General features: G+C 40.4%; 1 protein-coding gene across 3 annotated transcripts; it reads left to right on the top strand.

The window, feature by feature from the left end:
* The first annotated feature begins 1,945 nt into the window (after positions 1–1,945).
* On the top strand, positions 1,946–27,368 carry LOC143132362 (uncharacterized). Of its 3 annotated transcripts, none has more exons than XM_076291822.1 (12): positions 1,946–2,167; positions 11,212–11,247; positions 15,123–15,259; positions 16,885–17,032; positions 17,198–17,446; positions 19,234–19,533; positions 20,052–20,234; positions 21,444–21,598; positions 23,784–23,886; positions 24,179–24,286; positions 24,764–24,832; positions 25,314–27,368. In XM_076291822.1, exons 1-11 carry the CDS (start codon positions 2,131–2,133, stop codon positions 24,772–24,774), a joined length of 1,467 nt encoding a protein of 488 aa, XP_076147937.1. In that variant the 5' UTR covers positions 1,946–2,130; the 3' UTR covers positions 24,775–24,832; positions 25,314–27,368. The 3 variants fall into 3 exon arrangements, with proteins under 3 accessions (XP_076147937.1, XP_076147938.1, XP_076147939.1); XM_076291823.1 differs by lacking the exon at positions 25,314–27,368 and adding an exon at positions 24,931–25,306; XM_076291824.1 differs by lacking the exon at positions 20,052–20,234.
* Positions 27,369–27,436: the final 68 nt, after the last annotated feature.

Genomic DNA, 27,436 nt, shown 5'->3' with positions numbered 1-27,436 from the left:
GTCTGGATTTTCCAGGCTAATATGGAATGGTAATGCTTGGAAGTTCTGTTTTCTCCGATTTGAGATAGGCCTACAGTGAAGAACTTTGGTTAGGCCTATACCAGCTGTAATCCTCTAGATCAGCGGTCCCAAACCACCGGGCCGTGCCCGGTCCCGGGCCGCAGGACATTCCTAACCGGGCCGTAGCCTACTAGCCTCGTGAGACCATCCTGATCTCGCGAGCTTCAGGGTTTCACTCGCAGATCAGTCTGGATACTTTCCGTTAAAGAAAATTTGGAGCAGTTCACCAAACGAACGTCCAATCAGCGTTGGCTTTGAGGCGGGTTGAGGTGTGACGCAACGAACAACATGACGGCATCCACAGAGATGAGCATAGCTATCGCGCAAGTTTTATTCAAATTACAAAAAAGTATTCCTGGGTAAACTGTGAAGCTATGAGTCTCAGCCATGCAGCTGAGAGGAATGAATGACACAGACATCCTCCACGGCTTATTCCAGTTCATAATGGAGGAATATACTATCTTCAGAAGTGTAGGGCCTACCGTGAAAATTTGATGGGAATTGTCGTTGATTAGGTTCATAAATGGTAAGTTAAAACATCTTAACGTTTGTCACGTTACCTAACTTAATTGTATGTTAAACGGCATTAGAAGAATACTTTGTTCATCTAATTGGTTGATTTGGCCCGTCGATAACCAACAAAGGTGGTGATAGACAGATGGTTTATCCAATCAGCTAACCAGTATGTCCGCCCCTTCCCAAAAGTTCTTCAATGAAAAGTTCCCAGATGGCCAATGACAGGCCTATAGTATATGACTCGGTACAGAGTTAGTATGGCCTGGTACCTACAAAGGCGAATTTGGTATAAACATCTATATATATTCTGAAAGTACTTGTTATAAGGATTTCATTTCACCCCACTTTTACATATGCACAACTTATTGTTTTCACAGCCACACAATTTGAAGTTCAACAGTGTATGTCAATGGCAGACATAGTATATGACTCGGTACACACTTAGTATGGCCTGGTACCTACAAAGGCGAACTTGGTATAAATATCTATATATATTCTGAAAGTACATGTTATAAGGATTTCATTTCACCCCACTTTTACATATGCACAACTTATTGTTTTCACAGCCACACAATTTGAAGTTTAGCATTGTGCCAATGACAGGCCTATAGTATATGACTCGGTACAGAGTTAGTATGGCCTGGTACCTACAAAGGCGAATTTGGTATAAACATCTATATATATTCTGAAAGTACTTGTTATAAGGATTTCATTTCACCCCACTTTTACATATGCACAAGTTATTGTTTTCACAGCCACACAATTTGAAGTTCAACAGTGTATGTCAATGGCAGACATAGTATATGACTTGGTACACACTTAGTATGGCCTGGTACCTACAAAGGCGAACTTGGTATAAATATCTATATATATTCTGAAAGTACATGTTATAAGGATTTCATTTCACCCCACTTTTACATATGCACAACTTATTGTTTTCACAGCCACACAATTTGAAGTTCAACAGTGTATGTCAATGGCAGACATAGTATATGACTCGGTACATTGTTAGTATGGCCTGGTACCTACAAAGGCGAATTTGGTATAAACATCTATATATATTCTGAAAGTACATGTTATAAGGATTCAATTTCATTCCCCCTTTAAATATGCACAACTTTATTTTTTTTATCAGCCACACAGTTTAATTATATTGGTGTAGAAAAAATATAGCATTCTAAGGTTTAAATGTCTTAAATGTCTTATTTAATTATTTTCTAACTTTACTTTCCCTTTGGTAACACAATACAGTTTTAAATTAATATTTTTTAAACATATTCATTACTTTTTCATTGAAAAAGTAATGAATATGTTCTGACTTTTATTTTGAAGGATTCGCGAATGGCGGCCATATTGGAATTTTCTTTACTGTCGCTAGTTGCACACTACTTTTCCTTCTGCTCTCTTCTCCAACCAATTATAGAAACAAGAGTGCGATTTATCTTATTTCCATCCATTTTAAATATTGCCCGCGAGGATTTCTACTGATCGACGTGGTGTAGGCTTGCTTTAGGATTGTCCGCTTAGAATGCAGATGCAGATCGCTGACGTGAAATGGATTTGTTTATTATTCTTTCTCTGCTATTTGTAGGTGAGTAGGCCTAGCCTAAAGTTTTAGTCTCTTAAAGGTGCCCTAAGTTGCCAAGCTTGCGCGTTTTTTTTAGGCTAAAACATTTGATGTCACTTAGGCCTACTGCAAACATCACCTAACCAACGTAACTGTCTGTGTAGTCCAGTCATTTTATGAAAAAAGGTTGAACAAATTGCAACAGAAGAAAACTTAACTGATGTTGTATCCTCAATATGTCCTGAGTAAGGGGAAAAAATCCCCGAAGAATCCCAATAGGGGAAAGTTTCGAAAAAGACCCAATTATAGCCTATACCCTATTCTTGCGCCTATTCAGTATTTCTCTCACGCGAAATGGGGGGAGAAAATCTTCACATATCACCATGAAAATGACTGAGTTGATTACTTACGTGTATCAAGACAAACAAAAAAATGTATTACAAGTTTTTTTAACTTGTTTGTTAACATGGGCAAACAGGGCATAATGTAATAATAACTAATTTGCATAAATACCACAACGGAGCTAATACAACAGGCAAAGTTATGTCTGACCTAATTGCAACAGAATTTATTTTTACATTTTTATATTTCAATTGGTGATCTAAACACCATAATAAAAGTCCATGGAAATCCAGTTGGTGGAAATATGTTAAAATGAGGGTTATTTATGCATTATTCTTCAGCAAATACTGACAAAACTGTAATTAGAATGTTGTAGAATAAACATTCTAAAGAATATCTGACCCCATCCAGAGGCTTATGTAAGGGATAACGGCCGCCGAGGTGTCCTGTATAACTGGACACACCTCGAAGGCCGTTATTCCGCTTATCACCCGGCCACTGTAAAGCAAAGGAAACACGCAGTTTCGTTTAAAAATAAGCTCAAGTCAGAGAATGTCTAATAAGGGGAGAACTGCCACTCTCAGAAAACTTCCGGTTTCTGAACTGGTTGCAGTTCCTTTGGTGGTTCCACATGAGGGCGCTCGTTCACGAGTGCAGAATGCATGGAGGTCTATGGAGCTGTACCCCTCAAAATCCACTTTTCTCGGGTTATAATTTTTTTTCAAGTAATTTGAATATTGTATTCGAAAGGGGAGGCAAAGAAAATACACTTGGTGGAGTATTATATTTTTTAAAGTCACTTAATTGTTCTAAAAAGCCTTTCAAACGTGTCAATGACATCATTCATTAGCACAATGCTAGCGTGTTATGGGCAACAACGACCCAACCTGTAAGAAATCAAAAGGACATAAGTACTCGTTCATTCAACTTTTGACCTTTAACCCATGTTGAAGTTATACAAACTACAATCAAATCTGAGATTTGTCAACGACAATCAGGTGAAAGAGACAAATTTAGCCGTCTAGCTCGATTGACTCCCATTCATTCTGCACTCATGGCGATCGCCCCCAGTGGAACTCTGGTGGAACTGCAACCAAAATTCGGTACAATGGGACTTAATAGGGAGTGGCCAGGCCAGAGACGGTTGATAAAGCGAGACGATTCATAAGAGGGTAAATTCTGGCACGTTGTGACGTGGGGTTCGAAGCGGTCACGCCCATTTAGGAGTCTAGCGGGAGGTCCAGTGTCTATGTATTCTATGGAGAAATTAACATTTTCACGGAATATGACCAATCCCTTAGCCCTACATTCAGCGATGTAAGTTTTGAACCCATTCTCTAGAAGACATATGTCTCCCTAACATTCCGACATTGAAATTGTATTTTCCAACGAAACAAATAAAGACAAAAATAGCTTTGTTCGTGATCTGTCACTGTCTCCTCAAAGCTCTGGTGCACAGCCACCTGTTCTCAGAGGCTCTAGACTCAGAGATGGTTGATAAACTAACCTAACATATTTTTTGCTAGAACTAGTAGACTACCACAAAGTTGCTGAACATATGTTATTTCAGGTTTGTTTGCAACAATATATAAGTTTAACCAAAGTTATTAACTGCTAGCTAGCTAGCGAACATTCCCATTCACTTTCCGTTTACTGTGCTAACGTTAGCTAGCTCGGTTAACGGGGCAAAATGAAATTATTCATTTCGTGTCCGAAAGAGTGTTTCATTGGCATCACACACAAACAATGACTGTAAAATAGTATACAAAATTATATGTATATGTTATTATTGCTTATTCAGAGAAAAGTTTATGTTTTGACACGCCTATTTAGGAGTCCGGAACTAGTGCCATTTCGTTCCATTGGTGAATCGTCTTATGATTCATCTTAGTTAACTATAGAATCTTTGGCCAGGCTCTCCGTAGACGGGCTCTGCTCAAGTTCAGCTTGTTGTACAACTTCCGATAGCATGGACAGTTAACTTGTTTACAGTTGATTCCATTGTTGCGAAGCCTACGTAGGACTACGGTTGTTATAGTTACCATTCATAAGCATTGATATGGAATGATGTCCTGTTATTCAGAATTAATAGCCACCCACCAGCCAATCAGAAAAGAGTATTTCTTCTCTCCGGGTGATAAAGATATCTATATAGTCTTATAAGGCTCTGACCCCATCTAACTTAACATGGAATTTTAGAATTTTGCATTGTTGAGGAGTTAATTTCTTTGGCTTATTTCAGACTGGTTAGTTGCAAAATTGGTGTCTATTTTTACATTATTTTGACATACCCCCCCCCCCCCCCCCACACACACACACACACACACACACACTTGTATATGTAAGAGGGTGTGTAACTTAGGCATGTCGGTGAGGTCTTGTCCCGTTGCAATCACGCTTTTATTGCTTCTATGTGTTCTCATCTGGGTACAGTGATGACAGTGTTGTATTAACATTTCAGCCGAAGCTGTGATGGTACTCTCTGATTTGAGATCAGTCCTTAAAGTCCACCTTCAGCAGAGAGCCTTCTTTCACTGTGCAAATTACATCTCAGGTGTGGGAGCGAGTATTTGTCAGCTTCTCTCGTCTGATTGGCTGAGGTCCAGTATGGGGTTGTGGCCTCTGAAGGATGTCCGTATGGTCATACCTGAGTGTCGTAGTTCATAAACCTGTTGTAGACACATCAGCCATCAGCACCAGCACCAGAATCAGCATCAGCATCAGAATCAGTCGGTTAACCCCCCCTCTGGCCCACAGTACTGATGATGGATGGGGCATATGGGCTGTATTGTAAGTGTGCTGTCAGTACTGATGATGGATGGGGCATACTGGCTATACTGTAAGTGTGCTGTCAGTACTGATGATGGATGGGGCATACTGTCTGTACTGTGCGCAGAATCCGCATCAGAATCAGTCGGTTAACCCCCCCTCTGGTCCACAGTACTGATGATGGATGGGGCATACTGGCTATACTGTAAGTGTGCTGTCAGTACTGATGATGGATGGGGCATACTGTCTGTACTGTGTGCAGAATCAGCATCAGAATCAGTCGGTTAACCCCCCCTCTGGTCCACAGTACTGATGATTGATGGGGCATATTGGCTATACTGTAAGTGTGCTGTCAGTACTGATGATGGATGGGGCATACTGTCTGTACTGTGTGCAGAATCAGCATCAGAATCAGTCGGTTAACCCCCCCTCTGGCCCACAGTACTGATGATGGATGGAGTATACTGTCTATATTGTAAGTGTGCTGTCAGTACTGATGATGGATGGGGCATACTGGCTATACTGTAAGTGTGCTGTCAGTACTGATGATGGATGGGGCATACTGGCTATACTGTAAGTGTGCTGTCAGTACTGATGATGGATGGGGCATACTGTCTGTACTGTGCGCAGAATCAGCATCAGAATCAGCATCAGAATCAGTCGGTTAACCCCCCCTCTGGTCCACAGTACTGATGATGGATGGGGCATACTGGCTATACTGTAAGTGTGCTGTCAGTACTGATGATGGATGGGGCATACTGTCTGTACTGTGTGCAGAATCAGCATCAGAATCAGTCGGTTAACCCCCCCTCTGGTCCACAGTACTGATGATTGATGGGGCATATTGGCTATACTGTAAGTGTGCTGTCAGTACTGATGATGGATGGGGCATACTGTCTGTACTGTGTGCAGAATCAGCATCAGAATCAGTCGGTTAACCCCCCCTCTGGCCCACAGTACTGATGATGGATGGAGTATACTGTCTATATTGTAAGTGTGCTGTCAGTACTGATGATGGATGGGGCATACTGGCTATACTGTAAGTGTGCTGTCAGTACTGATGATGTATGGGGCATACTGTCTGTACTGTGCGCAGAATCAGCATCAGAATCAGCATCAGAATCAGTCGGTTAACCCCCCCTCTGGTCCACAGTACTGATGATGGATGGGGCATACTGGCTATACTGTAAGTGTGCTGTCAGTACTGATGATGGATGGGGCATACTGTCTGTACTGTGTGCAGAATCAGCATCAGAATCAGTCGGTTAACCCCCCCTCTGGTCCACAGTACTGATGATTGATGGGGCATATTGGCTATACTGTAAGTGTGCTGTCAGTACTGATGATGGATGGGGCATACTGTCTGTACTGTGTGCAGAATCAGCATCAGAATCAGTCGGTTAACCCCCCCTCTGGCCCACAGTACTGATGATGGATGGAGTATACTGTCTATATTGTAAGTGTGCTGTCAGTACTGATGATGGATGGGGCATACTGTCTGTACTGTGTGGTGTCAGTACTGATGATGGATGGGGCATACTGTCTGTACTGTGTGCTGTCAGTACTGATGATGGATGGGGCATACTGTCTGTACTGTGTGCTGTCAGTACTGATGATGGATGGGGCATACTGTGTGCTGTCAGTACTGATGATGGATGGGGCATACTGTCTGTACTGTGTGCTGTCAGTACTGATGATGGATGGGGCATACTGTCTGTACTGTGTGCTGTCTGGTCTGTTTAGATCTTTCTCAATCTGTTCCATCCTACCAGTCTGAGTAGGTTCTCCAGGTTTGCCTGTATAAGTATGTACTGGTGACCGAGTGTGAACACTTTTTTTATCTCTGTATGTACTGGTGACCGAGTGTGAACTCTTTTTCTCCCTGTATAAGTATGTACTCATGATTGAGTATAAACTCATGTTCTCCCAGTTTGACTGTACTGCTCCTCTTTCAGTCTCTTGAGTTTGTCCTGTAGTGTGACTGTGTACTGACCTGAGCTCCTCTTTCAGTCTCTTGAATTTGTCCTCTGCGGTTCTTCACCCTCATGGGGCTGTTGGGGATGAACCAGGCAGCGATGAACTTACACAGGACCACAACATGCAGTAGGAACAACATCACAGGCAAGCGTTACGCACAGAGCCATATAAAGGTACCTTTATATGGCTCTGGTTACGCATGTTAATACCAATACCAAGAAATACTCCCCCTTATAGAAGCTCCGCTTGAATAATTCTTACTACGGAACAAAGATTCTAGAGTGCTCTACTCTAGAATCTTTGCTACGGAACATGCCTGTAAATGTATGGTGTAGGCAGAGCCCACTGATCTATAAAGAACTAAAGTGTTCTTTATAGATCAGTGGCAGAGCCATATTAAAGGGAGTCGGTCGGTATATGGTTAAATGACTCATTACAGGGCGAATGAAGACTCTCTCGCCCGCCCCTACTGCCTGTAGGAAGAATATCCCGCTTGCAAGTTCAGTGTATCGTACCCGGCGACCGAAGCAGTTTGTTTCCATCCTGCATCCACAGCACAGAGGGAGGCTAACGAAACGCTAGCGATTGTTGCAAACGTGTGTATAATGGCAGAGCCGGCGAAGAAGCAGCGAAAACCCTTGACGAAAGATGCAAAAAAAAGGAAAAGAGCTTCAGACCGAGCGAGGGGGAGTTTCGTAGAGAAAAAACATCAGGCTTGCCTGGTGTCCCTTTAACGTTTTTCATGTGACGTATTCTAGGTTCTATAGCTTTGTTTACATCCACCTGGTAGGCAAGGGACAAGTTGAACCCATTGAACATCGTTGTCTGCAGCTGTCTCTCAGTAGGCTACATCACTGTATTTCAGCAATGTCAACATTTCAGGCATCAATAAAGGTGATGATGAAACGTTATCCCATTGTTCAATATTTGATAGCCTGTCACAGGAACGTTATTTTGCTAAAATCGCCCTGATTTGGTGCATTGATCTGTATCGATAACGTTATGGGAGAACCTGCATGTAGCCTAATGGTAGCCTAACTTTTTTTCTCTGTTCAAAACTCGGTTTACACGAAGACGATAGACTTTCTTAGAAGCTGTGAAATTTGGTCATAAAGGAACATGTCTTCCCTCTGTAATGGAGTTAATAAATAAATAAATATTTCATATTTTATTTGAAATAGGTTCGTCAACCTTCACCAAATCCTGATTTATTTTAGTTTCCCTATATTAGTTTTAGAGCATGTGAACCTGTACTGCCCCTTTAAGAGGCTGAACTTGCATGGTATTCAGGTATTTTCTTGGACTGAATGACGTTATATCCTGTGTATCCAGCATACTTCTCTGAGCTCTGTGCATTGCCTTATGGACTGACTTTGGTGCATGCACGCAATATTTGAATATTTTTGAACTGAGTGAAAAATATTTCTAAGAGAAGAGTGAATTTTCAATGGACAATTTAGTGCACAACTGATTTAACTTGTATGTGAATTTGTAGTTTCTGTTTTTTTTTCAATTGAATTTCTTGTTTTGTGCACTCAATACCTTAAGTGAAATTTGCATTTAGCAGTTTTTTCTGTGTTTGCTGATTGTTGGAACTATGGCAGAGGGTGTGACATTTTCTGTTGGGGGTGAAGAGGGGGATGATAATTATGACTTTGAGGGCGGGATTGGTGTAGGAAGGGGATTCTATAAGTATCCTTTTGAAACTGGTACAACGTATTTTTTATTGATATCGATTACATGTTTATTGCGATACATATCGCTATCGTTTTATCGCCCAGCCCTACTGTCTGTCCAATCAGAGGGGCCTGTATGATGCCCCTTTACTTTGCACAATTTTGTCTAAAACAGTAATCAGACAGCACAGTATGTTTATGTACTGTAAGCGAATGCAGGAAAATTGTGAAAGCAAAGTTGAAGATGGACATGATAATGTCCAAATTCGACAGAAGTGTGCAGATGGGATAACTGCAGCTAGCCTCCAAAAAGGTGACTCTGTTGTTGTGACATCTGGCAAAAAGGTGCATGCTATACTAATAAATATAGTTTAAGATCAATAATTAACAATGCATGCCTATGCATGGGTCATGTTTTTGCCAAAGTCATAGAAAACTATACATATTCTAAAAGCATATGCCCTGTACATGAAATATAGCATCAATCAACGTATGTCCCATCTTCCTCCATACCATGCATAACACATCCTCTATTCTGTATAGGCAAATCAAGTGAACAGCTGATACATTTTGGCCTGCACTAAAGAAATTAAACACCATAAACTATATATTTTCTAAAAGCATATACCCTCTAGAGGAGATATAACACAATTTAAGACATTTCCAATCTTCCTCTATGCCATGCACAATACATTGCCCTCTATTCTGTAAAGGTGAATCTAGTGTAAAGTGGATACATTTTGGCCTATACTGTCCAGGGAAAACAGATTAAACACCCTAAACTATATATTTTCTAAAAGCATATACCCTCTAGATGAGATATAATACCAGTTAAGACATGTATTAGCTTCCTCCATGCCTTGGACAATTTGTTTGTCAAATGTTGCAATTGGGGCAGCCGTGGCCTACTGGTTAGGGCTTCGGGCTTGTTACCGAAGGGTTGCCGGTTTGATCCCCGACTCACTAAAAAAATGTGGGCAGGGGAGGTGGTTGAGCACTGCTTTCCCATGCCCACATCCAGGTTGAAGTGCCCTTGAGCAAGGCACCTAACCCCTCACTGCTCCCCGAGCGCCGCTGTAGCAGGCAGCTCACTGCTCCGGGTTAGTGTGTGCTTCACCTCACTGTGTGTACACTGTGTGCTGTGTGTGTTTCACTAATTCATGGATTGGGATAAATGCAGAGACCAAATTTCCCTCACGGAATCAAAAGAGTATATATACTTATACTTACTTATTAGTTTTGGGTCAGACCTTACTTTGCCTGGACTATTAGATCCGTTGTGGTATTTATGCAAATTAGCTATACATAATTACATTATGCCCTGTTTGCCCATGTTAACAAACAATTTCAAAAAACTTATAATACATTTTTTGTTTGTCTTGATGTTAGTAATCAACTCAGTAATTTTCATGGTGTGAAGGTTAATTTTTTTTCCCTATTTGCGTGAGAAAAATTCTGAATAGGCGCTTGAATAGGGTATATTTAGGTATTTTTCTAAACTTTCTCCTATTGGGATTCTTCAGGGCTTTTTTTCCCTTACTCAGGACCTATTGAGGATACAAAATCAGTTAAGTTTTCTTCTGTTGAAATTTGTTCAACGTTGACCCCTATTTTGGCTTAAGATGACTGGACTAGTGTGTCTGATGCGCGTTTAGCAGAGTTTCAATTGCACAGGAGCAGTAGCCTACCAGCACAGGAGGGAGGGGGAGGAAGTAGCGAGCTAGCTCTCTGTTTTGTTTGAAAGTCAACAGAAGTGACGTTACCCAGCATCGCTTAGAGTACCTTTAATGTTGGGATATGATCCAAATGGTGATGAATAGGTTAATTAGTCTAAAAATTAGTCTAAAATTACTACTATTCTTTCACACAAACTCGGATTTTTGGTTATTTAACCATCAGTTAACTACAAAATAGACATTTTACTTTGGATAGACAATAGCAATACATCATAGGAGTGATTAACGTCAAAAAATCTAGACTGGAGTAACTCAACATTTGACACCTCCGATATGTTTAGCGTTCAAAAGACGTCAAATAGCCTGTTATCGTTACCAAATTGATAGCCAAGGAGCCAGAAGTGAACACGCATGTAGCCTATGGCTATAAAAACTGTGTCTTCATTTTACAACTAAACAGAGAAAATACTTTTATATCCCTTGAGCCAGGTCCTGGGTACCTCCCAAAATCTCTTAAACGCCCACAAATACCTGTATGTTTGTGTGAAAGAATTACTAGGTTTTTTTTTTTATTTATTTCTTGCTGCCTAACAGTTTTTTTGTTCATTATTATTTTTATGTTTTCTAGGGCATGTCACCACGTCTGTGAAAGGATACAGTGTCGGTGAGTCACTTCCTTAAAGGGAATTGGGTAGCCTAGATGTCCACAAACGACTAAGAAAACGTGGGGAACACAGACAACCGGTGTCGCGTCATCCGACAAAATATAAGCTCGCTGTCACGCTATCCGGAGAAATATGTAAGGGATACGACATGGTGGTCTGTTAACAGAAATTAATGCACGATCGAGGTTGTAATACGGCCCGAAGCGCAGCGGAGAATATTCAACACATCAAAACAATACTTCGAAAATGTGCTCAAGTTAACGCTGCTGACCACCAACCATTTCACTTTAAGCAGGGTTGCCAACTCTCACGCATCTGGCGTGACACTCACGCTTTCAGCACCAATCTCACGCACACTCAAGAAATGTCACGCCAAATCCATTCTTTTTTTTGCAATCCGTTCATTTTTTGTTGATGACTAGACTATGACTAGATTGTTTCTAAATGACAGGATACGAGATTAAGGCATACATATGTCTAGACCAACAGCAGATAGTTCTAATATCAGCCTACAACGTTCTCAGCGCAGTTTTCTCTGATTGTTGATTCGCTGACTGTTTAATCCGGTCCGCGACACCTTCACGGAACACGCTGCTATTTAGACATGAGGCAGACCGACATAAAGTGTGGCCGCCCATTCTTCTCTAGGAACTACTCGCGAAGTAGCCTCACAGACATCACATGAAATACATTTTTCTCATCTTTTATAAGGTATAGCCGCTATTTGCTGCGATAAACGGTTCGCGAGAAAATTAACTTTCAAGAAATAATCATATTAGGCTACTATAGCTCTGCGCTCATTTCAATTCATATAGGAGGAATATTTCACAAAGTTTTCGTTCCACATGACAAACCGTAAACCAGAATAAACAGCAGACCTTACCGAACACAAAGGTGTAATGCAATCCCCTGTACAATAAGCCGTTCCAGAGTAATGCGGTTTTGAAATGGTAGCACATTTCTATATGGTCTCCAATTTTGGGCTTTAAGTGTCTTAAAACTGAGCTGTGCTTAAATACCTACATATGTGTAAATATTAAAATCAGAGGATATACAGGTCATGGCTAAGAGTTTGTCGATGTAGCCATAATGATTTGTTTTCACAAAATGCTAAGCATGCATGTATTTAAGTGTCTTAAATTAAAAAAGTGTGCTTATATTGGTCAATGCATAATTTCATAACAGGCCAAATAGAAAATAAATGTTAAATGTTAAAAATAGCCTAGACATAATATTAAAATCAGATGATGTAGGATAGTATAGAGTTGGATAAAGTTGGATGGCTCCAGAACTCACACCAGTGGATTGGGTCTTAAAGGAGCCACACCACTTTTATGACACTATAGTCTGTTGACCTTTAGATTTGTTGCTACTGGGCATGAAGGGCAAGCCAATTATGAGTTCTGTCCAACATTGATGGTAGGTTTAGAAAAAAAGTCAGCACATTTGAATCATATTGCAATAATACCAATAACATCATCATTTTGGTCATGATTTTTCATCAAATGTTCATACTGTATCTCTAGTGGCTGGTAGACTTTGGAATCCACCAGCCACAATGGTAGGTGGAAAAAAATATTTTAGGCTATTTCCATCCCTGATACATATGTACACTCATACACACATTCATAAGTCTCAATCTGTCCATTTCTTTCCACAAAACTCACCAAAGTCATCATTTAAGGGGTTATTTTTCAATTTTTTACTACTACCTTTTTCAGGTGGGCAGGGGGGCCCTTTTCATGTCTGTGCCCAGGGGCCCAGTGGCTCATAATCCTTCCATGCTACGGGGTTAAAACACTGGTCTTGTTCTCAAGTGCAATCAATAATTTAATTGTACATTTTTAAGAAACTTTTCCATTCTATTAGGTTTTTTTTTTTTTTTTTTTTAAAACATAAATCAGGGATTATACTGTACATAGCAAGGGGACAGACATTTTTAAAATTAGGTTTAGAGAAAAATTGAACGCACACGCACTATGACTTCACAAAATCTCACTCCAGCCAAACACCCAAAGTTGGCAACCCTGCACTTTGATAATAAACTACATTTTGGTGCAAGATACAGAAATTGGCTCAAGCAATCTTATGAAAAATGTCAGCCCCTAAAACTGCCAATTTCTCATGGGTGTATGGTCACCAAGCTTTATGGTAAACTAATGTTGAATGTCAGAAAAATTGCATTCAAAAACGTACCTTAATGATACACTACAATTTATAAAGGAACGAAGTTTAAAAAGAAAAACACGATATATCAAATGGATTAGAAGAATAATTGGTAAGTACATCATTATTTGACAGCTGCTTCTTTTCTAATAAATATAATGGGCTACATTATATATTTCAGGCCACTAGATGACAGCATGCCACTACACTGTGGGCCTTATTTGCATGTGAGCAAACAGTGAAATGGCAGCGCGTATAGCGCCATGAAATATTCAAAGGTACAGTGTGTAATTTCTTCAAGCACGATTTACTAGCTACGGAAGCTAGTAACGTCTAGCTACGACTTTATCGCATATTTCTTCTCGTAATTAGGTTATTTTTAGGGCTGTCAACATTAACACGTTAATCGCAATGCGATTAAGGACCAAGCATAACCAGTTATTTATTTTTTTAACCAACAAGTGGTTGCCCTAGATCTAAAACAGCTGTTACCTTGGGCTGTCATCAGTGCACAGCGTTAGTTGGCTACTATTGTATCTTTTGTGGTTGATTGTTATGTATTGGGGGTGGCATTCCTTAATATTGATCAACTAAAATGAACGATGTCTTTGGTGCTGACGTTATTTTACTGTAGTCAATTCTGAGAAATTCAATGGTAAGAGAAGGCATTGTTTACATTTTAGCCCGAGATGTCTTCAAGGATCGAATTAATTGAGTTTACAAAAATATGTAGCCTATTTTCAAGTCAAGGCATTCTTAATTTTCAAATGTCTGTGTCTGGGAGCATTAAACTTTTGAAAACCGTAGGCCTAGTAGTTGCTAGGGCGGAGTTATGAGATAAGGGTAAAGTAACCATTTGTCACCTAATGTACGTTGCCATGGTGTTGCTCACGTGATTAATTAATAACTGATTGGAACATCTGGACGTGGGAGTAGCTCAGCGAGATAGAGTTTGATAGGTAGCTTATAAGTAGCCTACATTTGTTTGTGTGAAAAATATATTTATTTTACACTTTCGTCCGAGTGGCTGTCGTTTAGTGCTCATGGCGTAGATCTGAAATGCGACTTCAAATCCATCTAAAACAACTTGTTTGTGGATGTTTGACAACTCCTGCAGCTGTGGTGAGCAACGCAAGTGCGCGCAAGGAAACCAGTAGGTGGAGAAACCAGAAGGCACACAACACGGGTTTGAATGCGGGATTTTGTTGCAGCGTTCACGGATGAGGCAGACTCCACACTGTCTTCTTCGCTTTTGCTGCTGTGTATTGACATGTCACACTATGCTCAAGCATACAAACACACTGATGCAGATTTGTATACTGGTACGGGTAGGCTATTGGTGAGCACAGCTCAGGGGTAAAGGATATACATCAGGAATACCACAAGAGAATGTTACACTTTTAATTCAATTAATAGGTGGCTCTGGAGCCCAAGATAACCTGGGCGTGATGATCTTGCCATCACATGAACTTGTAACAGCATTGACTCACTCACTCACTCACTCCAATTCAATTAGGTTCAAGAAAGTTTTATTGGCATGAATGTTTCAGTAACATTATTGCCAAAGCTCAATAACATGTATACATAGGACAAACATGCCTAACAAAATTGAGAAATGAAGTGAGACTTTGAAATAAAGTAAGACAACTATTAAAAATAATAACAATCTCTCTCTCTCTCCCTCACTCCCTCCCTCCCTATCTACTAGAGGAAGAAATTTATGTGAGACATCAGTATGTATGCCCTGGTCAGTTTGTCACCTTCTCAAAAGCCAAATATTATGATGATTTGTTTTTTCAACCGAGTGGGTCGGACTCTGTGATGCAGGTGGCAAACCGGACTCATGTAAGATATTTGCCTAAGCCTTTCAAGTCAAGTCAATGCTTTATTGCCAGTGTGATGGAACATCGCCTGGAATTTGGTTTAGTGCTTAGGCTCATACAGGACAGACAGACAGAACAGTAAGACAGAACAGCATACACAGCACAAGACATCTACACAGAGGACAGAACAAAATGCAAATGGATAAAATACAGGAATGTTTTACAAACATACAGAGTCTGGAGTCCTATAGTTCAAGAAATCACTTACACAAATAAAATAAAGATAAATAAAACAAAGCAGTAGTGTCAGTGCCTTAAAACCGACTCTGAGGAGGAAGAGGTACTGTGCAGATCAGATACTCAGGGATGATGGGTTTTGAGGGCTCTTGCTGTCTGGGGATATGTACTGTTGGTGAATCGTAAAGTTCTGGCTGTGATTCATTTAAACCTTTTCCCTGAAGGAAGAGGGGTGAATAGGGCATTGGCATGATAAGCCTTTGAGCTAAGCATGGCCAGAGTAGTGCATTATGGTCAATTAATAGATTATTAGAATAGATCAGGGGCCGTATTCACAACGAATTTTAAGAAGAGCAACTCCTAAAAATAATGGGCGTGTCACTCCTAACTTTAGGACTCCTAATTATTTTCACTAAAAGTAATTCACGAAGCATTTTAGACCTAAAAGTAGCACCTAAGTTTGGGACAGCTTATAAGAAGTCGAGAGGACTCCTAACTCACTAAGACGTATTCACAAACAATCCTAAGCCGCTTTTAGTGGCATTTCACGTCGCGATGTTTTGAAATGAACGCGGTTGCTGGAGCACTCAATTGAGAGGGAATAATTGTGCATTGTAGCCTACAGTAATTAAGGGATGCAATAACGCCGCCAACAACCAAAACTATAATTGCATGTTGCATAGATGTAACGTCTCATTGTAGCCTTTAATCAAATTAAATTGTTTCTCCTCTTTGCGAATGTATAGGCCTACGTGTCTGCATGCAGATTAATTTAAAACATGTTGCAAAGACACTGCATCAATCCGTAGTGTATTTTATTACGCTACTAGGCTATTTGCTTCGTCTTACTCTTTATTCATTTAGGCTATTTATTCATCTTCTTCCATCCTTCGCGGTACTTGTGTAGCGCACGCATTCTCACCAGCACAGACCTGTCACCTGTCACTCATCGTCGTAGGGGAGGTTTTTGGCATAATTCCCGCATTATAATCATCAGCCAATCAAGGTGGTCACTTCAATCAAGCTTGGCATGAGTAATGACGTCAACCATAGCAACGAAGACTCACTCTTAGTTTAGGAGTTGGCATTTTTCCTTACTTAGAGTAGGTCTGAAAGGCTTTGTGAATAACTTTTTAGACAAAACTCCTAGCTAAAATATTTTAGTGCGATTTAGGAGTACTCCTAGTGGTAAGATAAAATGCTTTGTGAATACGGCCCCAGGCTATCAGGATCAAGCCAGGGTCTATTTTGAAAGATGGTAAAAATCTTAAGTCTTAGGCCAGGTGTGAAATGCATGGACCAAACAGTCCCCTTTCATAATGCCAAATGTGAGCTAGTTCTTTGAAAGACAACCACATTAAATAAAATAAATTGTACAATGTAACTGAAAAATACCACCCCCCCCCCCAGATCTTGCTCCCTTCTTATGAGTTCCGAAACAGAGACGTGTTTATTCCTGAGGTCACTAGACAACATGAGGGCGATTATTTCTGGACACATGCCAGCACTGCTGCTACATTTCTGTTGAGGTTGGGAACGACTGAATTATTTCTCAAAGGTGAGATAATGTTAATAGTCATTACTTTCCATTCACTTTTTGCTATCAGTTACCATTATTGATTTCTTGATGCTTGCCTCCGCCTCCGCTCATCATCTCGGAGTTGGGCGGTTTGGGCTGCATATTGTCCATCTTTTTCCTGAGACATGTTTTGCTCTCTCACAGATTGCGGCAGTGAGAAGGAAGTATATTATGGAAATAAGTTCAGTCTGGAGGTGCCACAGGCGGCGTCCGTATTGAAGTTCACCAGAGAGGGGTCGACTGACCGCAAGATCCTGTGGAGTCGGAACAACACAGATAACAGTCAGGGAGCCAGCTGGAATGCCTTCAATATCAAGTACGCCGATGCGGGCCGCTATGCTTTCCTGAAGGAGAACGGGGTCGAGATCTCCAGCACTTCTCTCTATGTTCGAGGTAATAAGAATAATAATAATAATAATAATAACTAGAAATGTAATGCCAGAGGAATTACAATAGTGGATGGAAAGCTGCTGGCTTAATGTTGGTGGGGAGATTTGTGGGGAAAAAACATTGAATCACTTAATCTTTGAGTTCATACAAACCCTCGTACCAAAAAACCTTGTGCGTCAAGGCGTTCTTGAGATATAACACTCAAGGTGTTTTTGACCTTGACATTTGACCTCCAACATCAATTCACTTCATTTTTGAGTCCATACAAACACTCATACCAAATTTCAGGCATGTATGTCAAGGCATTCTTGAGATATAATGCGCAAAGCATGAGATGGCTGTGACTTTTATTTTGACATACGGGTAACACTTAAACAGGATGTGTAGTTTTAGGGAGCGCCACATGTATGCATTAGAAGCTGAGACGGTTGAATTCACATTCCATCCACTATAATAAGAAGAAGCCAGGAAATTTCAAGATAGTGGATTCCATCCACTATAATAATAATTACGATAAGTATAGCCGCAAGTGGCAATGAACAGCATATCCAATCCTAAGGCCCTAGAAAATAATCCCATTTCATTATCTGGGCGGGCTTTATACGATGATAGACCAGTAAGCAACGGTGCCTAGTCATTCATGTCACCTGAGCGGACTTCGCTTGATTTTGTTTACAACAGAAAGGCTGTTGCTAGAGAAGCTAGATTGTGTATAAGATATTGACAGTGTATAAACAAACAGAAAACAGTAATTAAGGCATTTGTTGAGAAGTAGGATGTTTTGGCTGTTCTCCTAACAGGATTCACATAGTTTGTTGTTCTGATTGGTTAGGTCTATCCAGTTGTGTGCAGAGGCATTTTTTCCCAATTGTTTTATTTCCTATTTTTTTTTTTCATTTGAAACACACCCTATAATCATGTCCCAGTGTTGCAGTACCAGACTCAAATTCTGAGTAGAATTGAGTCCGGCTAAGTCAGGCTACATAGCTTCTATCTGTGGAACGGCTCTTAAAATGTGTGTGTTGATTTACATTTTGGCACCATGTTAAACAGCTTAGAGCTGCCACACTGTCCCAAAACCGCACTGCAACAGCGACCCAGGTAGAGGATAGAATATCGAATATTTTTTTAAATGAAGGATATTATTACATTCTGTCTAAGTCAACATTAGTTGAAAAACTGTAGACCTAGTTTTGCGTGCTGATGTTGGTTGTGGATTTCTAGCCATTATCAAGGACAACCTCTATAGATAGAGAGTAGCAAAGACGACCTCTATAGACAGAGAGTAGCAAAGACGACCTGACCTCTATAGACAGAAAGTAGCAAAGACGACCTCTATAGACAGAGAGTAGCAAAGACGACCTGACCTCTATAGACAGAGAGTAGCAAAGACGACCTCTATAGACAGAGAGTAGCAATGACGACCTCTATAGACAGAGAGTAGCAAAGACGACCTCTATAGACAGAGAGTAGCAAAGACGACCTCTATAGACAGAGAGTAGCAAAGACGACCTGACCTCTATAGACAGAGAGTAGCAAAGACGACCTCTATAGACAGAGAGTAGCAAAGACGACCTCTATAGACCGAGAGTAGCAAAGACAGAGTAGTCACAGTGCTTCAGACACACTCCCAGTGTGAGCACACACCAAAAGTGCACCGCGGCAGCAATGTAACGCAGCTGTTCCACAACTGTGACGGAGGCAGTGTGTTCTGCCAATTGCAAACTAGAGAGGGATTTTCCATCCTCCATTTTTGTTTTTACATTTGTCTTGCTCTCTCCCCCTCCAAGAAAACCTGGAATATTACGATGTGAGTAAGAAGTCCTTCCTGGAAAGCAAGTTCCCAGTTCCTATAAACGAGGCTGTGGTTATTTTTATCGATCCATCGCAGAATGAGTATCTGCTCTTTGTACATGGCACAAAGACCGAGGAAGCGTTCCAGATGTTTCAGGATCGGTTGCAGCTACAGCCCTCGCAAAGTGGAGAACTGGAACTCCGTATTATGGGCCTGAAATCAAGGGATGTGGGACGATATGAAGTCAAAGACAAGGAAGAAGGCCTCGTCTCTGTCATATGGCTTTCTGAGACTGGTAAGGTGTTATTTTTTGTGGGTTTTTTTTTCTATTTTTCTGAATGTTTCTGTATTATCAGACTGTCAGGCATGCAGAATGCAGCAGGATGATGTGTGGAAAGTTGAGTGTTTAGACAGATTTATTGAGTGAAGAGTGAAATCATGCACCTGCTGTAAATTCAGCATGGTGAAAATCATGATGTATATTTAGTGGTGTTCCATGAACACATTAGCCTGGTAAACCAGACCCTGGAATCTTTCAGATTAAGGGTCTGGCCACGAGTAATGAAAATGGCCCAATTCGAGGGGCGGCACCAAGCATGCATTTGAAACTCTCACTGCACGCAGTTGGATAACGCTACGACCAATCACAACAATTCACGGTGTGACGTATCCAGTTCTTGCAAAGGAACGATTTGAGGGCGATTTTCTGCTCCTCTTTTAGTTGAAAAGCCAAATCTAAATCCTTTATTGTAGCGGTCAAAGCCGTTTCAAACAACTGGTGTTCATCGGTAGCTATCTTGCAATGTTTTCTAGATGATTCCGGACGTCGCAGCACTGTCGTCATCAGTGCAGCTCGCCTTTGTCCCGCCTACACCGATTTGATTGGTCCCTCTCGCTCGAGAGGTAGAAGAAATTTGGATCATTGCTCGTGGCCAGAGTATCTTGCGGGCACAATTCAAATTGTGCTCTCGCGAGGATTTCGCGAGGATTTCCAGGGTATGAACACATCACATTTTCTCAAAAAAGCAGTCACACCATCAAGGATTCCTCACGCAGTCCCCAACATTCTCACTCACTGCCCCCTGGGGGCCGCTACCTGTCACTGCATTCTCTTTCCCTGCATTACATCTCTGGAACTCTATGCACAATAGTGTACATAATCTCTGGGGCAATCTCTGCAATATATGTCAGAATGAAACAAACAATACTATTTTCACTTTTTCAATAATCAAATACTTTTGTTAGATGTGTAAGTCTGTAGAACTAAGTATGCACTGCAGTGCGTCAAGTATGTACATGTTGAATCTGAAGATTATGTTGCTCGTTGGTTGTATATATAACTAGTGCAGTGCCTGTTCAAACATGCTAGTCCCGTAGAAAACCTGCTAAGCATTCAATAATGAATACTGAATGTTATAATACATTATAATAAATGTGTAGTGAGCAGAATTTAAGCATGGCTGCATGTGACATTTTTTACAGATCAAAATGACATAAGCCTAACAGCTGTTTTGAGTTAAGGGCACGCTATATGTTTTGCCTATTGAATAACCTGATTAGAGAAGACTAATTATTTTGTGGAATGATGCATCTGAAATTTGCAATAATCAAAAACAATCTCTGGTAGCCTATAAGTAACATCACGCTCTGTCTTCCACTCATTGTCTGTAGCTGATCTAAAGGACATAAGCCTAAAGCTTTGAGTTGAGGCTACAGCCTATGTTTAGCCAATTGCATAACTGGATATAGAAGACAAACGATTTTGTGGAATGATGCATCATCATATGAAATTTGCAACAATATGTAACTCAAGCACAGCCTCGGGTTGTGACATCACGCTTTGTCTGCCACGCATTGCCTGTAGCTGGCTGTGTGTAGAATTGCAGTCCTTGCAGGGGACCTTGCAGTCACAATTGTTGTTTGTTTTTCATGTAAGTTCTACAAACAAGAAGAGTGAATGCTCAAATTTCAAGTAATCATCATCATTCACATCATACGTTACCATAGCATTGTGTTGGCGTTATGGATGTGACAGTTTTACATGGAATTGCCCATTATTGTTATAAAGTCTAAAGACAGACATTTATATATATATATATATATATATATATATATATTTATTTATTTATGGTCTGTTATATTTATCTGTTTCTCTCTCTCTCCTCTCTCTGCCCTGTACACCTGCTTCCCACCTGCATTTTCAAGATGACACGACTGGACCCATTGCCGCTGGTTGTGTGATCAGTATATTGATTGTTTTAATGATCACCTGTTGCTGTGTGTGGAGGTCTCGCAAGAAGAGGGATACAGCCCCAGTTTCTTCACCATCACCAGAGTACCACGCGCCCATCCATGTGCATGTAAGTGGAGCGCCATCTACAGGATTGATCCATCTATCATCTCAGTACATACAGTGGTGTGCTTAAGTTTAGGCACCCATGCTAAAGTTGACTAAAAAGAGGAATTTAAAAAAAAATCATCTTTTGGTTTGATCTTAATGTCTTAATTGAAAAAAATGCCATGAGGAAAAATCCAACCTTTAAGGACACCAATTTTATTTGTGAATGAGTAATGTATCGTAAATAAATAAATGTTCTTCATTAAAATACAGGGTGCATAATTATACAGTAGGAACCCCTATGTTAAATTCCCATAGAGGCAGGCAGATTTTTATTTTTAAAGGCCAGATATTTCATGGATCCAGGATACTATGCATCCTGATAAAGTTCCCTTAACTTTTGGAATTAAAATAACCCCACATCATCACATACCCTTCACTATACATAGAGATATGGTTTTATTTCAGTTAGCCTAATAGCTGGTTTGATTTTGCATTGAGCTATTAGGCTAACTGAAATAAAACCATGATATCCCTAGGTATGATTCTACGTCGTTGGCAAAATGATCATGATACCCTTTATATTTCAGCCCTCTCTATGGTTTAGTCTTGCGTAGGCCTATATAGGCTACTTTGCTAAATGAGCCTCATGCCCAATAGGCTGTACTGTAAGTGTGATTTATGCCATAATGTATGAAATATACTGTATTTATGTCAATTTATCAATTAACAAAATTCACCAGGTCATAATTTAAGGGTTTATTTAAAAAAAAAATCTTCTTAGGCAGTGATATGGACGCAGTAAGGTATTACAGTAAGGCGAGTGATTGAAATCGTCATTTAAACAACCAAAGCGGTCATACTTACAGGTCACACAGAGCGCAGCCATCTTGGATTTAAACAACCAAAGCGGTCATACTTACAGGTCACACAGAGCGCAGCCATCTTGGATTTAAACAACCAAAGCGGTCATACTTCCAGGTCACACAGGGCGCACACAGCCATCTTGGATTTAAACAACCAAAGCGGTCATACTTCCAGGTCACACAGGGCGCAGCCATCTTGGATTTAAACAACCAAAGCGGTCATACTTACAGGTTGCACAGGGCGCAGCCATCTTGGATTTCGTATCGAAACTCTTCCTCTGTCCTTTGAGTTTGACTGAGCGAGAAAGTTCGCCGTCTGAGTAAAGGAGGCGTCTTGGTGCATGTTGTTAGGCAATGTCCTGTCTTTCTCGTCGGAACTACGACACGGATAGATAATAGAACGCAGCATTAGCGTTGAGATGTTGTTCATTGAGTGTTAGAGATAACGATCCAAATAGCGGGGAGAACCAGGATGGATGAAACATGTTTTAATAAAACGTAATTTACAAAGAGATTGTGCCACACTGAAAGCTAATATACTGTAGGCCATCTTTATGTAGAGAAACAATTCTTTTTTTCAGATCCTCAGAGACTTTTTTGCCATGTGGTTCCATGTTGAACTTCCAGTGTGAGAGCACAAATAACACCAAATTTAACACACCTGCTCCCCATTCACACCTGAGACCTTATAACACTAATGAGTGTTACACTCAGACAATGGGACCTGGTGAACTTTTCAAAGTAAACGGTAACACTAAAACAAGGGGCTACATTGAGATTTTTGTTGGAAAAGATCAGGCAGTCTGCTGAGAGACCTGCCCCAATGGGCATCATTGGACCAATAAACCACACAACGATCCAAAACATATAGCCAAACAAGGCAAGAAATGGTTAACTGAGAACAATATCAACATTTTAGAGTGGCAGAGCCAGAGTCCAGACCTCAATCCGTCCAAAAAAAGTGAGCACAAGGCCAGAGTGATGGCAAATAATTGTTCTAGACTGAAAACCTGGATTTCTATTAAAAAGGTGTGGTCTAGATTCATTGTGGAGACATGGAGAGGCTTGGTAGATCTTATAAGAACCATAAAAATGTTAAAAAAAAGATGAAAACGCTTCTTTTTTAAATTCCATGTTGCTCTCACATTGTCTTACAAACTTTTGTCATTGAAATTGTCATTTTCAGTCAGAACAAACATATTCTAGTCACCATCAGTGATCAGTTGTTCTTAAAGTTACTGTTCGCTCTGAATAAAATAGAGTAAAGTCAACAGTGTGCGGTAGAGCGATCTTATTATTGCTATTTAAATATGTTCCTGCAATTGACCTGCTCCTAACCAGGCTGTGTGTGGACCTTGGTTTGATTACATCTATCCATCCGTTTCTGTTGCTGGATCCTGTTGTAATATATTCACCAGGCCACCCCCTTCAACCTCGGCCTACGGTGAGAGACTAGCCCTACGCACACACTATTAAATAACATCTCATCCTCTTACTGTCTCCCTCAGTCTTCCCTTTTATCCCTCCTTGTCTCCTTATCACTATTTCACAAGGCCCATCAAGGAGCAACGTGTTCATGTTGTTTTCTGTGGATTTAGTTTAGACTGCTTTATATTATGCTAGAGCCACAATATACTTAACAACTACCTATCATGAACAAAGTAAACTGCTGTTGGAATCATACCAGATTGCAATGGTGAAAACGAGCCCATGTTTTTCTGTGTATTCCTCCACAGGCACCAGTTGTAGAGGAAGGTTCTGCTGCCCCTGTGGAGAGTGCAGATGGGCAATCGGGGCAGCAGTCTCTCCCTTCATCTCAACCCGTGGACAACAATGTCCCACTTGTAAGTTCAGCCATCAACAAACTCTACATCTTCTATTGTATCATATCATATCGTTAAAGGTGTGAAAGCGACAAGAAAAAAATGTTGTGTAGACGTGGTCTTAAATGTTACCTTCACTCGTCACCTCAGAATTGTATTTTCTCATCTCTAATCTCAGTCTGTCTGCATTTCTGTTTCGGGGGGGGGGGGGGTGTCAGTCCCTTCATTGCTTCTTTTTAAGTTTTAATTTTTAACTTGCCTTTTTAGTCAAATATGTTGTTGATTTCTCTCCCCCACCATTAATCACTTCCTTTGAAGGCTGTTGTGTCACTTCCTTTTGAGGCTGTTGTCACTTCCTTTTGAGGCTGTTGTGTTTTTGTTACTCTGATCTGCTATGAGTAGATTTTTATTTATTTAATAATTCATTTCAAGCAATGTATTTTAAATTGTTTAATTCTATACTTAAAAAAGGTGTTTTCATTATCATCTCTACTACAGTCTTACAATGAAGTTATTGGCAGCGGTCCTGAGCCTCTCTATACATACCCTTCTGCTGCTCTTTCTGGGGTACGTAATATACATTCCTAATGCATGTACATTGGCTCAAGAGCATTGCTTGAGATAAAATGTTATGAAGACTTTTAGCCATTTTATGATTTTTTCAGAAACTAGGCAGGGGAAATGTAAGTGTATTTTTGCTTATACCTTATTATACCTTATAACATACTACCTTTACATATGCCATGTTTGTGAATCTTAATGAGCGTACTTGATTGTGTGTCTTGACAAGGACAGCATTGACTGCATAACAGACACAGACAAACAGTGATAGCAGCAAAACAGTGATAACACAACAGTAACCGTTGTGTAACCGTAGTAACCGTGATGGCACAATATCAATCCAAAACAGTGATAACACAACAGTAACCGTTGTGTAACCGTAGTAACCGTGATGGCCCAATATCAATCCAAAACAGTGATAGCACAACAGTGACCGTTGTGTAACCGTAGTAACCGTGATGGCACAATATCAATCCATCCCTGTCAGGCCTCAGCTGGAGGAGCGGGAGGAGGAGGGGCCGACCCTGACCCTAGTGCCCCACCAGACCCTGGGATTCAGTACCAGCCCCAGGGGTGGGGTGGAAGTATGGGAGACTTCCTCACCAGTTCTCCTCTGAATATGGACACCAACACCGCCACCAGTACCTACAATTCAGACAAACTCAACTTTTGAAAAAAGCATTCAAGAAAAAGTTCAAGAAAAGTTTATATTTTATACTTTACACTTTATTTTACACTTTCTTTTCCAGAACTACTTACAGTGCAGTAGAGATGCATAAGGACATGTAGTAGCCTACAGGCATGTCTAGCATTGGCCAGCGGCAAGCATAACACAATGCTCAGACCATAATAAGTTCTGTCTCATTCCTATGCGTTGCGCTATGGAAGTTGAACCAAGTTCAAAGCTCAGCTTGTTCAACGATAGCGTTACGCCAGCGTTGCTACCGTTCCGTTGCCAAACCACAGAGAACAACAGGAAACCTGCAGCTTGCCGCTGGCTAATGTGATCCATATAGAACAATAGGAAACCTGCCGCTTGCCGCTGGCTAATGTGATCCATAGAGAACAATAGGAAACCTGCCGCTGGCTAATGTGATCCCTTGTGAGGCTTTAAAATCTGATTAATATAATAGTTAAAAACGGTTTTCTCAGATAGCTCGACTTACCCCTAATGTCGGGCAGGTTAAACCACCAAAACTCTTTTTGACCCAATATTTTGTCGTCTATTCAGGCTCAAAGATAACAAACATGCCTTGCAACATGCAAGTTACATGCCTTACTTTTGTTCCAGTGTATACTGTACAGTATTCTCTTTAGCCATAGGACAACTCAGGTAAAAAGAGGCTCAACTTAACCTTTATGTATTTGGGGAAAAATGCTTTCAAGGTGGAGCCCTAGAGCCCATTTTATCGGTATAAATAAGTGTCTTCTTATTTTGGGATTTTGAAACAGTCGCACCACTTTCATGCCGTGAAGCCTGTATTTCAGCTGAAGTAGCGTGAGGGTTTTCCTACTGTATGCATCCCAACCAATTTTCCTGGCAGTTGAGTAGAAATCTTTGTTGGTCTGTCTGACTTAGAGTCAATTTAAAGCAACACCAAAGAGTTTTTTTGTACCTTAAAATAATGTTTCCAAAATCGTTTCAGTGGTTCATCAACTTGTAACAGGGTGAACGGCACTTCTGCATTCGCTTCGCGGCCCTCTATCGGCTATAACCGCACTATGTAAGTTTGCCAGATCGGGTAGCGGATCTGTAGTTCGATGGAATGAGACATAAGAAACTACAAATTTGACTTGCATCTGATGTCGCAATACATCGTACTTTCATAAATCACATAAAACATATTCTACCTTGTCTGTGGACATCGTTATTTGCAAAGCCGGTGGGAAAGTTCTTTGGTGTTGCTTTAATGCCATTAACACATGACTCATAACTCGATACTGACTTGGCTTAGTATGCAAGCTACATCTTCGTGTTTAGGGTTTGTCAACTTGTGTGTGTGTATGTTATCAGGCCAAACATTCAAGGGTATGTCAACTTTTGATCAGAACCATTTGTGTAATTTCAGTTATCGTTATTATTAAAGGTTTTATGCACAATCAGTCATATGTTGGCCAGGTTATGTTAAACATATGAGCTCAACTGTAAATACATCCAGTCAATGCCTTATTTAGCCAACTTTGGCATCCTTCTATTCTTTCAGATGTTTTCTATTTTTCTGACTTATGACTGTTACAGCTTTATACTGCACACTTTTTCTGTGTGTGCAAATATGGATACATGGTTTTAAAAGTTTGATTCTGTGGTTATCTTTGAACTACATTTATGTTTTTTAAGATTTTTGTGTTTTAGTAAATGTTAAGTAAAAGATGTGATGCCACACATCTTTGTGATGAGGCATTTGTGAATGGGACAAAAGGGGAGTGGAGCTGTCGAACCTGTGTGTTGTGCCACTTTACTCCAAGTGCCAATCATAATACTATGCTGTACTGCCTTTACTATTAAGAACGGGTTAATTAAAGAGCTTCATTTTAATCCACATACATTTGTACCAGTGACATGTATTACTTGTAATGCACATGTAATGCACATATTAGTTAACCACCATT

This window comes from Alosa pseudoharengus, unplaced genomic scaffold, assembly GCF_046254945.1.
Source record: "Alosa pseudoharengus isolate Yale_2024_CS ecotype anadromous, Long Island Sound unplaced genomic scaffold, YU_APseudo_1.1 YU_APseudo_1.1_scf_19, whole genome shotgun sequence".
NCBI classification, from domain to species: Eukaryota; Metazoa; Chordata; class Actinopteri; order Clupeiformes; family Clupeidae; genus Alosa; species Alosa pseudoharengus.
This window is presented reverse-complemented; position numbering and strand designations above follow the sequence as displayed.